At 38.0% G+C, this 13,835-nt stretch overlaps 1 protein-coding gene across 1 annotated transcript in view; it reads right to left on the bottom strand.

The window, feature by feature from the left end:
- Positions 1 to 13,835, bottom strand: part of Lix1 (limb and CNS expressed 1) — a 51,181-nt gene that overhangs the window by 28,089 nt on the left and 9,257 nt on the right. Inside the window, exon 2 of the mRNA XM_055616113.1 lies at positions 3,949 to 4,112. Coding sequence (XP_055472088.1) covers positions 3,949 to 4,112 — 164 coding nt within the window. The remainder of the gene's footprint in view (positions 1 to 3,948; positions 4,113 to 13,835) is intronic.

Raw genomic sequence — 13,835 nt, 5'->3', positions numbered from 1 at the left:
GGATCTTTTAAAGCAAAGATGTTAACAACCCCCCTGAGAACCTTAAACTATGATGATTTAAACATAAGGAAACAGAGACCTTGAGATGATCAGAGAAGTCACCCAGAGGCCTCCCTGCTGAAGAATTTTTATTTTTATTTTCATTTTAAGACCACAAGGAGGATGTTGGATCCATCATCTATGGGAAGTCCTATCATTTGAGTCAAAATTTATGAGGCAATAGGGAAAGTTGTAATTCTAGGGCTAGTTAAAACAAAAACAAGATCATTAGACTTTTTAGATATATCCTTTATATACACTTTATGTGACAAATGTATTCCATTTTAGATAGATTATAATGAGTGCATTTATTGACTATAAACATAATGCAGGCCTGGGTATAAGTTGAGACACAAAATCCAGAGAGAATGAAGGGGTCCTTGATCAACTATTTCACATTGATCCACTTTCAGTACTTTAGCCATGGATGTAAACAAGATAATGTTGGCTCATTTCAGGATTACTGAGGTTTTGTAGCCCCACCTTGAAAAGTTAAGTGGGATATATTTGTAGATTATTGATTACATACAAGCATAACAACATAACATCATTCTTGGGGTTTGTTATTCATTAATTTGGGTATTGAGTCAACAAAATTTTTAGGCTGTTACTTTGTGAAACAGCATGCCATCTCTGAGGTATTTCTGTTTTATCACACACATGGGTTACCTTAGCATAGGCATTAAGAGAGAAGCAAGTAACTGCTTTGGGAAATCTGAAGAGGTAGATTGTTTCCAGCGGAGGATGGAGAACATTTTTGTCTCAATTTAGGTCTCCATGGAGACCTAGAAGGGGGCCAGAATCACTGATGAGTAGGTCACAGTGTGACTATGGGGGTAAATGGAAGAGATCAGGGTGTGGGATGAGAACATCAGGTGTCGGAAAAGGGGTTCCAGGAGATAAAGCCTGGAGGAGAGCTGGACCAGCTGAATAGTTTATACTGTAGAGGGATTTAGACTTCAATAAGGTAATGGCAACCACCAGTTTTCCTTCCTACTCAAGGTTTTTCCTTTGGAAATTATTTTAGAGAGGACTTATAAAGATAATATACTTTTGACTAGCCAAAAAAAAAAAAAAAAGCTACATGTTTTTGTGGGTTTTAAAAAGTTTTAAATTTATTTTTTTAATGTGCACGTGTGTGTGTTTGTATATGTGTGTGTGTGTGTGTGTGTGTGTGTGTGTGTGTGTGTGCAGGGGCTCTTAGAGGCCAGAGATATCATACCTCCTTGGAGACAGAGTTATAGGTGATTGTGAGCCACTTGAGGATTTGGGGAATTGAACTTAAGTCCTTTGCAGTAGCAGTACCAGCTCTTAACCACATTTCCATTTCTACAGACCCCTTGTGTTTTTTTAAACATAATAATATTTTGTAGTATGCTTGTATTACACTCCTATGAGTGCATAACTTGTTTCTTAAGTAGTGAGACACATATCTTTTTAAAATTTTTATTTTGTTTTTTATTAATCAGAAATTCCAAAGATGGTCTTTTTTATTTATCTTTTCAATGAACTATCTTTTCGATTGTCATTTTATTAACCAAGTTTGCTATGGTTTGATCCATTTCAACGTCAGTGACCTTAAAGTTTTCCCAAAAGCCACAAATACACGCAATAAATTCAGCACAATTCAAAACAACAGATTAAGGGATAAATGCAACATCAAAAAAAAAAAAAAATCTTCAACACATCTTTTAAGCAGAATTCCCTCCTCAGGCTGACTCTGCCCACAATTTCCGGAGTCTACTCTTTCTTGTCTTTCTTGGCCAGTGGCTAAAGATAAAATCAAGGTTTTATCCCAAATTCCCACCTTTCCAACTCCCAGCTGTTTTTATGTCCTTTCCCACTCTCTAATGACCACATTGTACAGGTGTTCCACAGCATAGATGTTCATGACTCACACACCTCCTGGAGCTCTTGGTCTTCACTTCATTTCATTCTAAAGCATCTTTATGCTGCCATCAGAGCAGTCTTTCAAAACCATACATGAATATATTGCTCACATTCAGGATTCTGATTTTACTTAACATAGAACCTATACTCCTCTGCAAGATAGGATGGCCAAGTGCCTAAATGTCATCTTCCATGAGTCCTTTCCACGCTTACACTTAGATAATCCTACACGTTCTTGTGGTTTCCTCTTTTGGGGTTCCTTTCCCCACTCCATTCCTTATTCTGAGAACACTTTATCTTTCCCAGCTGGTTAAGACACCTTCAACCGTATACCTCAGCTTTCAATTCCACAGTAATTTCCAAAATCTACACAGTGTACGTTTGCTAGTCTGTTTATTAAATTTTACCTTTTTTGTGCCAGTGAGATGGCTCAGCTGGTAAAGGTGCTTGTCAGTAAAACTGATGACCTGAGCTGGAGCCACATGATGGAAGGAGAGACCTGACTTCCACAGCTGTTCTCTGACCTTCACACAAGCACCATGGCACAGTGAGAACAAACACACACACAGACACACACACAGACACATACACACAGGTAATATTTTTAAAGCTTTAAAAGCTTAAAAACATTATCCTCTTCTCTCATTACACAAAGGATTTGAGACAATATAAAGCAGATATACCAGGCAATGATATAAAATAAAGTGAAATAATTAATTCAAAGGGATAATTTAGGTAGAAATAAAAATAACACCAGGTGTGGTGATAGCTTTAAAAATGTTGAGTTCTGTACACACACACGATAAACACATACACTGAAATTTTTAATCTGGCTTCTTAGCTGCCAAGGCTCAAAGAAACTTGGCTGTGTATGATTTTCCATATGTTAAAAACGAAGCACCACTGTTAGTCCCTGAATGAGGGATGGTTTATTGCAATAAAGGAGTACTTATAAAGAGGACTGGTAATTTTAGAAGCTCCCTTGCTTGTGCTTGCAGTGACCCTTAAATATAACTCCATAATTACCATAACTTTTTTTTAACATTGATTTCCTAAGGGTATGGAACATATCCTCAGACTGCCTGATATTTCCTAGAGACTCATTGGATAGCCAGATGTTGATTATAATGTAGGTAAATGCTTTGCATAGAAGCATTTAGAAATATGTCTACATTTATGCACACAGAGAGAAGGTTGTAACCAAATGGGAGAGCATTATGATAATGATATTGGGAAAACCTTCAGTCTAGCACATATATTATGCTAAATACACTAACAATGTACTTTCTATGACTTCTGGCCAATCATGTAGATATTTCCCAACTCACAGCTTGGAACATTGGAAGGTTAAATAAGTTTTCCAAGGGGTTACAAGTAGACAGAGGCAGATCCTGGGAAAATCATAGGCCCTTGAGCCCAGCTCTCAACTCTTTGCTATTGGACTATGCTTTGGTGTGAAGCAGGCTAATTACATTGATTTATATATTTTCATTTTAATATTTTGTTGGCTAGTTTTGAGACAGGGTTTCCTTATGCAGCCTTAGTTGGCCTAAAACTCTGTATAAGTCGGGCTGGCTTTGAACTCATAGAGATCCACCTGTGTCTGCCTCCTGAGTGCTGGATTAAAGGCATATGCCACAAGTATGGACAAACTCATGAATATTTACCTACAACAAAACCACGGTAGTGCAGCTTTTCAGCTGAAGGCTTTGTCACTGTTTTCTAGTTCTAGGTGTGTTTTATTCCAGAGTCTTTTTGAAGGAAAAAGCAACGGCTATCTTGGAAATAGAATGCTATGCTATAAAATCTGTTTTCTGTAGGGAAGTATCAGGGTATATCACGACATGCGTCACTTCTTTCTTTTTTAAACTGGGGCATTTGACTGATTTTTCCTGTATATGTGGTAAGATACGATTTAGGTTTATTTACTATGTCTAAAAGACTTATAGCTGTTTTGTGAGAAGGCAACTTGGCTCTAGCCCAGTTACCATTTGATAACAAGGGGCTAGCTGCTCTTACCTGAAAGTTGCCAAAGCAGCTCCCTCCAGGGAGAGTCACGTAGCTCACAAAGGGAGGCCCGGAGGAGGGCATTGACTCATAGACCACCAGACCTTCACTGGAACACGTGGCTCTTTGCTGCTGCTTGCTTTCCCAAAATTCTTGCAACATTGACACAACATTCACTGCAAAAGATAAGAAATAGCATCAGTTGTAAGAGCAGACATACAGGGGTAGAAACCAAGTGTCTAGGGCTGGATTCTGTAACATGGCATCGGCCATTTAAACAGAACATACTTGTCACGCAGCTGCTTTCAACCGTGAGGACGCTTTATTTAAGCATATATAAGGAATGTTAAGATATATAACTTTAACACACATGTGTGTTTCCTTTGTAAATTGCATTTTTATTTAGGGTGTGTGTGAGAGAGAGAGAGACAGAGAGAGTGAGTCTGTGGGCACACACATGTGTTGGCACCTGTATAAAAAGGTCAGAGGACAGCAGCTTTGGGAAGCTGGCTCGCTCCTTTTGTTATGCGGTTCTCAGGAATCAAACTTAGGTTGCCAGGCTTGGTGCCATCTGACAGGCCTATGTGTACATTTCTTGATGAGTAAGACTCAAATGGTTTTAATACCCCAATTCTAACAAGGTTGCAGTATATCAAATTTATTTTATAAGTTATATTAATATCAAAATTTAAAATCTGACTATTCGTCTCTGACATTTTGCCTTGGTGGAATTTTTCCAGGCCTGTGATTAGCTATAGCCCATATACAGTTTCTCAGACTCAAACTTGAAAAGAGAAAGCCACACTGTGAAAAAAAAAAAAAAAGATATAAGCAATGTAATATTAATCTGCTTACTAGTCATATGACTTAAGAAGAAAAATTCAGAAAGAAGAAAACTATTTTATATTCTCTCTACCTCAATGTAAAGGAAAATAAAAAGGCAATTGTCAAATAAGCAAGAGGCTGGAATGAGCCATGAGTGAAAAACTAATAACATGGAGTCTTTTTGAAGAGAAGGTCTGTTAGGTGATTTTGGAAAACACAGGACTGGCTAGGGCCATGTGTTTTAGATTAAATGACCTGTGATAGCCTGCAGAGGTTCCAGATCAAATTAGGCTGGTTTGTTTATCCTGTACTGCAAATTAAATTGGGGAAATTAACAAGGATAATAGAATTGTGGAGTCAAAAGTGACCTTATGAGTCATGTTGGCTAAGCTTTGCCTGATGTAGGAATTCCTTGCCAGCCCTGCTGCCAGAACAGCTGTCAGTCTGGTTCGTACCTGCATTTGCCACACTCAGCACAGCTTCAATTGCTGATGTTTCTGTGGAAAAGTGAGCTGAAGTCTGCTTTCCTTTAAGGTTTATGCTAAGGGTCTACCTGCATTTCTAGAGAGCTCAGAGCACATTTGAAGGCAACAATTGATATTGTGGACATTTGTTCATCTCTGTGTGTGACCAGGACAAAGGGTTACCTTGAAGTATTGTATAGTCTTTATGGATGGAACTGTGGACATGGCCAAAGCTCATGCATTTAAATGCAACACTCCAATAATTTTGTTGGAAATTCTCTTTTTCCATGTGTGTGTTGGAGGAATAGGAGGTAGGTACAGCCCAATCAAGAAAAAAAGATGGTTTGGGAAGAAAGTGAACACAGAAGTAGCAAGGAGGTGGGGAAAAAAAAGATGAAATGCTGCTGACATAGGCTGAACACCTTGATCTGCTTTCACAGCCCAGGCGCCGCGTGTTACAGTAACTTATCTGAAACAGTCAATCCTCTTGTCCTTTATACCGTTTTGAACTGTTCTCTCTTGCTTGCATTTGAAAGTGTAGCAATGCAGGGAATGTGGATTAGCTCAGTTTTCCTCCAGCACTGAAGCAGTTTTGGATGTTTCTAAATGCTGAACATTGATTTCTTCCTGGAAGTCAGGAGTGTCACAAAGTTTGCTCTAACAGTAAATGCTCTACGAACCCACAGCTCTAAGCTGTTTCTGAGGCTACAAGGCTCTTACACCTTCTCCATAGGTCCCTGATAAGCTCATGGTGTGTAAGGAAACTTCTGGAGATTTCCATAGATTTGGATACTTTTGTATTTAAAAAAAAAAAAAAAACTTGTTTAGCTTCTTTAAATATGAGCTGCTCATTGTGAGTTCCTTCAAAAGCAGAGTGGAAATGGGGACATTTATTGTATTGTGAAAATCAAAGATGCAATATGAAATATATTAAATATTTTACTCTTATGAAAAAAAAAACTAGTTTAGTGTTTAAGTGTCCTGGAAATATTGAGAAAAGGTAAGGGTATCACAAAAAAATAGGTTAATACATATGAAAGAGATTAAATTGAGAATTGGTGAATATAGAATATAAATTTATGAGGGGCATAGGAGAAGAAAAGAGAGGGAGGGTGGGATTAGGAGGAAATGGAGAGGGGGCTACAGCTGGGATACAAAGTGAATAAAGTGTAATTAATAAAAATAAAATAAAAATTAAAAAAGAATATACATTTGTAATTTCATTTACAAATTTAAAATAGTTGAAAAAACTCAAAGTAGAAATTAGATATTTTCATATGTTTAAACGTTTCTGGCCCACATCTTTTTCTTCCTTCGAGTTCAGAGAAGACAAAGATTTACAAAGAATCCAGCTTATGTCTCTACGTGCATTTGACCCTTGAATTCATCAAAAGATGTTTTAAAGTCTGCAGCCTGAAGCATAAAACATAAACCAGTAGCCTTTTGGTGTACCAGCCCACAAAGACTATTATCTTCCCAGTCTAAGCTCATCTTTGAATGAGATTATTCTTCTGATTAAAGTTGGAAACTGAGGACTCATGACCCTCTAGGTAAGATGCACACAAGAATTTTGGCCCACATAAACAAATTATTTGCGATAAAGAGTTTGAAAGTATACATTTAGATTCCTGCGTGAATAAAACTGAACAGCATTTGACTTTTCCGTTATGGAACCACAAAGATCCCTTTGATTGTACCGCAGATGTCATCACCCTTAAAAAGGCAACATCTGTGCACGCGCACAGACAATGCACGTTTTTTGTTTTCTCTATCTCCTCTTGCGCCTGGAAACCAGGAGGTGTGGAGTGCAGGAGAAGGAAGGCAAGCCTTGCTGTCGGCAATTCTAAAGGCCAGTTATATCAGAGGGTGTTCTATTTATAAAATACATGCTTCTTTTTCTGTTAGGGAGCATCAGCAAGGTTTTTAGACCATTTCAAGGAAACTAAGAGAAGATATAAGGATTCATTGCATAGTTTAGACTCTAGATGCCTCAGGCCCAAATCCTGTCCTCCCATGATAAAAGAAACTTGGGCTACCGAGCGGGCAATGCTCACCTCTGCATCTGCGTGCCCAGCTCTCTCATAATTCGCGCTCTTTCTCCTGGGTATTGTTTCCTTAGTCACACTCTTGCCTATTTTTGCTTACTGCTTCTTGGCAGCCATAAATATGTTTGAGGAAATGAATAATAAGATAATATATCAATTAAATATATTACTCAACCTTGGAATTATTTGCGGTTACTGGTTATTGAATCTTTTCATGTCATAGTCAAGCTGTTAGTAAGAATGTTCTGTGTTCACTGTCTCCGCTTCCTTAATGTTCCTTTTGATTTTTACTCATGATATCCTAGCTTCCTTCTGCACTATTCCAGTGAAATACTTCAACAAATATTGCCAATTCATGATTTTCTTCAGGCCTCCTTGATTTGACTTCTTAGCTGACAGTACATATTTCTGTATCTCCTCTCGTGGCTGATGGTAGACAGTACACACAGTGTGAGCTATGCATGTTGTATGTTCAGAACCAAAGTTGCGGTGAAGTCATGTGCTACAGCATAAACAAGAGGTGGCCTAAGCACCTGGGATTCAGTACGCATTTGATTTTGAATTCATTTTTGGTCATTGCATATTCAGAAACACTTTGTTTATGCCAATGTTTTTTTCTCCCCCACCTTCAGATGACTTGACTTGGAGTCACCACAGCTGTCTGAGGAGCTGTTGTCTATGACACCTTATTTGAAGGTATGCATTTTTTCTCTCTAAGTTTAGTAAGGTTATTTTTATAGTCTCTACTTTCAGTGGATACTAGAGCATAACAGTTTTATCAAGAGCCAACACAAGGGACACGCTAGTGACCTTTGGCTGGGTACCTAGAGGAAGCACAAGGTTTCAATTTGCCTGATGCAGGAATCAAAAGAGAAGCACTTATGCTTTTGTCAAGGTAACTGATGCTAAGTGATGCAGTACCCACGGAGAAGTATGGCGCCTACTGAGGCAGCGTTGTAAAAAGAAAAGGGAGGAAAAACTATCAGGTGACCCTAGAACTATATGAAACCTACTCTGTTTCATAACTTCTATCATCTTAGAGAGCATCTAAGAATAAAGGAAGCGAGTTACCTCTAATTTATGTTGTTTGCCAAACTGTTTAATCCATCCCTGTGCCTTGAATTGCTTCCTTGGATGCAGTGATAAATCTCTTCAACAGTTTTAATACCTTGTATAGCAATAAGACAATTTGCTACATGGTTTATAGGTATTACTGTGGCTAATATAATCCCTTTCTAATGCATTCTAAAATTTGACCATAGCTGTGTTTTTGGAGTAGCAATTAGACTCCCTAGAAGCTCTTCTACATGGAAGGTTTTCATTTTCTCCTTCCTCAGGTTTCCATTTTTATTATGAAGTCCAGTGTTGAACAGTGTCAAACACCTTGGCTATCTAACCTCCCTGGTTTCAGCAAGAGCATTCTCTCTTTTTTTTTTTGTCCTTGAACTCATGAGACTTATTTTTTAATTCGTGCCTTAATTCAAGTTCTCCCTTCTACCTTGAATGCTTCTGCCTCGCTTGCATCTTAGTTCTTCCTGCACTTCTGATGAAACACTACCTTCTCCATCACTCCTTAGTCATTGAGTGTAGCCCATATGTATCTCCTTTCCTGAGCTCTTATTCTATTAGTGGACCTGGGTCTTAGCACTTAATTTTCTATAAACCATGCTCATAAAATGGATATGGTGCTCCTGGCTAAATTTATCAAGTCGGACTTGGCTGGACTTTCTTCTGGCTAGAAGAATGGAATGTCTTGTGGTAACAATTTATTTAATAATCTATAGATTTTTATGATTTAAATCACAGAAGGCTATAGGATCCAGGAAGGGATGGATTCTAGTTCATTCTACTCTTTGCCCTGCTTGAGCATTCACCAAGAGGATAGAGCTATCCTCTTAGAAACAGTCATCACATTCATTAGAAGTCTAAACAACACCTTGAATAGTCTGAACGGTTGTGCTATTTTCTGAATGTACAGGAAGTAAGTGAATTTTATTGATTCCTGGAGAGTTCAGAAATAGGAATAGAAGGAATAAAAGATCTGTAATAGGTTTATGTATGAACCCTAGTGGTTCTAAAATATCATGGCTTTGACAATTAGATCTAGTAGATATGCCCAGCTAGTAGATATGCCCAGCTAGATAGGGCATAATGAGTGAAGAAAGGGGAAGCCCAGTTAGAATTAGCACATGACCAATAGCTGTGGCCTCATGTAGGCTGTATCTTTATCAACTATGGCTTCAGTGCATGGGGATGGTGGTTCCATTTTTTTCTTGAGTGTCAACTTTAATTGATTTATGTTCTCTGCCTTCACTGCTCCACTGAACATATCTTCTGAGATCAGTGGAACAAAGCATCCCAACTGACAAGAAATTATGCACTGTCACAGCCTATGTTTGACCCTTAACTTTGAAGTACAAGAAAGTTCAAAACAGGCATCTTGGCTCACAGAGACTTACAGTCTGTCTGGAGAAATAATATATTCATTTTTAAATCAGTGAATCAAATGTAATGTTAGAACACCAAACTCTAGAGTAGAATGAAGGTTAATATTTAAAGCTTAAAAAGGGGGGCACAGTAATTAAATAATTGCAAGGTGAAAAGAAGACGGATGCGGGCTGAGAGTTCTAAGAAAGTCCATGTAGGAGGAGAACCTAAGCTGAGTTCTTAGGGAAATGGGAGAGACAGGCACCGAGAAAAAGAAGAGAAATTATACTCTCGGAGCAGAAGCAATGAAATCAAATAAAAAATGAAGAGAAGCAATTCTTCATTTTTAAAGAATTACATAAGAAGGTGATAAGACAGTAGATTAGAAACATCTGGCAGTTCCTAGGGTCTTTACGAGTCTGAAATTATCAGCAAATGCTTGACCACAGAGGAATGTGGGTGATGAAGAAAGCCTCAGGAGTGGAACTGTGAACAGTAGACAAAGGCCAGGTGAAATACAGAAAGATTTAACCTCAGATTTGTAAAAATAAACAATGAATCTTAACATTGAGCAGTGGGCGAAACAGTAGGAAAGGGGAGAACACTCTTCTGCAGGGCTTTAAGCAAGAGCAAAGAAAGGCCCCAAGCACACAATCTGAAGCTCTGCAGAAGTACAGTTTAAGATGGGAGATATGTGATCTACTCTGAGCAGATGCTGGGGAAAGGGGCCCTGCAAGTCTTAACTTAGCCTCCAGGGCTATGGTGGGGAGCTGCCGTTAAGAATGAGCTTACAACTGGGGCATGGTGGCACATGCCTTTAGTCCCAGCCTTCAAGAGGCAGAAGCAGGTGGATTTTTGCGTTGGAGACCAACCTGGTCTACAGAGTGAGTTGCAGGGCAGCCAGGGCTACACAGAAAGACCCTGTCTCTAAAAACAAAACAAAACCAACAAACTAAACTAAACAAACAAACAAACAAACAAACAGAGAGAGCTTACAGTAAAATCCTTCTGGCAGAAGAAGGCCCTGTACTTGCACTTTTATATCCCCAAGATCCAAAGGCCTCTACCCTTCTCATTGGAGAAGAAGTCCATCACATAATTAGTTTGTGCCCACGAAAGTGGCTGTGTCTTGGATGTAAGTGCAAGCACCTAGGTTTACTTGGCCATGGTACACAGAGGAAGGTTACATTTAGAAACTGAAGCAGGACATCTAGAAAGAGGCAAGATCAGGTATGTGTGAGTATACTCTCGGCCAGAGACTGCACGGACAGGTACACCGGATCACAGTATCCAGTTTTTACCACTCCGGCATAGAGGCCTTTGGAATCGTTGCCATGTCATCATGGGTACTACAGCAAGGCTTATCTAGCAAAAAGACCTTTGTGGTTGAACCTGTTAGGACTTTAGAACAAAAATACTCAATATTCTTCTTTTCTCCATGCCAAGCAAACTGCAAAACTGTTGCAAAGCATTTGAAAAGGGGACAAACCTTCCATCTTCTAATTCCTCAGCCAAAGAGAAACATCAGCATTTATCTTTTCAGTTTTTTTTTTTTAATTCATTTGGTTCTGTGTTGGTTTTACTGTGTTTTCTGCTTAACATTATGTTTCAAACCTTCATCCCATGCTTTTATTGTCTCTGTGATTGTTAATGCTCATTGGTAACTCCACTAGATTATAATCATTATGGACTTACACTTCTCTGTGTATCTATGGAACCGTTTCCAGAAAAGTTTAACTGAAAATAAAAAGGACCCCCTGAATGTAGGTAGGACTTCCCACAGGCTGGCTTCCTGGACTGAACAGAAAGACAAAGTGAGCTGAGCAGTTTCTGTTTCCCAACTGTAGATACACTGTGACCAGCTGCCTCACCGCTCCTATCAGCATGCCTTCCCTTTGATGTGGACTGTACCCTAAAAACATGATCCCAAATAAACCCTTCCTTTTCTTCAGTTGTTTTTCTCAGGTCTTTTCTCACAGAAAAAAAAAAGTAATGAATGCATTGTTCTGCCTGATTATTTCTTTCTTTCTTTACTGAATATTAATTTTATTATTCATTATTAATATTATTTTCACTTATTTTCAAATTCCTAGTTAGTCCAATTCTTCTTGAATTACTGTTACTGTGATCTGTGTTTATCTGGTGGGTGGTAGTGTGGATTCACACTTAGGCTGCTCACTAACAAGTCTCACATATAAAATTATAAGATATATGAAGAGACAGCATAGATATGTATATATCCTAAAATATATGCAAGTTGCAATTTGGAAGCACAAGAATATGAAAAGGTGAGGCAGTACAGCTTCTTTAAGTATCTACAACTCGGGGGCTAGAGAGATGGCTCAGTGGTTAAGAGCACTGTCTGCTCTTCCTAGAGGTCCTGGGTTCAATTCCCAGCAACCACATGGTGGCTCACAACCATCTATAATGAAGTCTGATGCCCTCTTCAGTCATGCAGGTGCACATGCAGATAGAGCACCCAAACATAAAATAAAATTGAAATAAAAAGTATTCATAACTCTTCAGTACCTAAATACTATAATATTGAAATAGTTAAATTTGGATCAAAAATTCAAAGGTATAGTTTTAGAAATCATCTTTGACCTCAAAGAAAATTCAGTAAAACATATGGAGGGTGGAGTAAAGAATAGAATGACGTCCAAAGACTTAGATGAGAGTGGAGCTTGGTGGCTCAGGCCTATAATCGTAGAACTTGGGGGGTGAAAGCAGAAGGGTTAGGAGTTTAGGGTCATCCTCAGCTCTATTTGAGGTCAGCCTGGACTACCAGAGACTTTACATTTTAAAAAAAAAATGAGGAAGAAAATAGATAAGTTAACAAACAAACCCAACAACTTAAAACAAAAGAAATAACTTGGGCAAAGCATTCTGCAAGTCAGATAAGATGAAATTGAGTGATTCTTGTCTTCAGATAACAAGAAAGAAATAAAAACAATCATGACTATAACTTTTAAGAATTCTGGGAGATCATCAAGGGACTAGTCCTAAGACTTGTTGCATAAAATAAGGAACTAAGATACAAAACTAAGGGCTGGAGAGATGGCTCAGGAGTTAAAGGCTATAAATATAAGAGCTACAACCATAAATATAAAGGATAGAAAACTATTTAATAAAATTATGGTAGAAAACATTTCCAAACTAAGGTGAGGGTATGTATATCAAGAAAAGAGATACGTGGAATCCTTAAATAGGTAAGTCTAGAAGAAGAAAAAAAAACCTCTTCTGGTTACATTGCAGCCCGAATACCAAGACAACCAAGAAGAAAATATTAAAAGAAGAAAACGCAAACTCACTTACAAATATGAAGTCTTTAGATTTATCTCAGAAGCTTAGCAGAACCTCTAAAGACAAACAAAAACATGAACTGATTTAAGTCCCAAGCGTAATAGCTGCTGATCAAGTTTACTGTATCCAGCAAAGCTCTCACTCAAAACTGAGAGGCATAAACACAAAATTCATGACCACTAAGCAATCACTGCAGAATATGTTTAACATTAAAAAAAAATGCAGATAAAGAAGATGGCCTCAATTGTGAGAGCACGAGAAAGAATGAATTTCAATAGAATAGATGAACAAAATAATCATCAAAGATTCAAACATTTTCAGTCCAATAAATGGGAAACATCCACCATGATAAAAAGGGAAAGGAAAGAACAAAGATTAGTCAAATAAATCAGAAAAAAAATTCTATATAGAATTAGCACATACCTCCTAAATAATAATTCTAAGTGTCAAGTTTATTCTCCAACTAAAAAGAAAGCTGGCCTTTTGGATGAAGTAACAAGATTCACCTGTCTGTTGTCTTTAAGAAACACATCTCATTGACAAACACAGAATGAAAATGAAAGAATAGGAAATAATTTTCCAAACAAATGAAAGCAAGATGGAGTTCTGTATAAATAACTGACATAGCACACTTCAAGACCAAGTTAATGAGGGGATTCATTACATATTTATACTGGCTAGTGTTATGTCGACTTGACACAAGCTAGTCATCAGGGAGGAGGGAACCTCAGTTGAGAAAATGCATCCATAATATAACACAGCTGTAGGGCATTTTCTCTTTCTTTCTTTCTTTCTTTCTTTCTTTCTTTCTTTCTTTCTTTCTTTCTTTCTTTCT

The sequence above is a fragment of the Psammomys obesus genome, unplaced genomic scaffold, assembly GCF_907164565.1.
Source record: "Psammomys obesus unplaced genomic scaffold, mPsaObe1.curated_primary_1811, whole genome shotgun sequence".
Lineage (NCBI taxonomy): Eukaryota > Metazoa > Chordata > Mammalia > Rodentia > Muridae > Psammomys > Psammomys obesus.
Note: the sequence above shows the minus strand (reverse complement) of the source record. Positions and strands in the feature narration are given on the sequence as shown.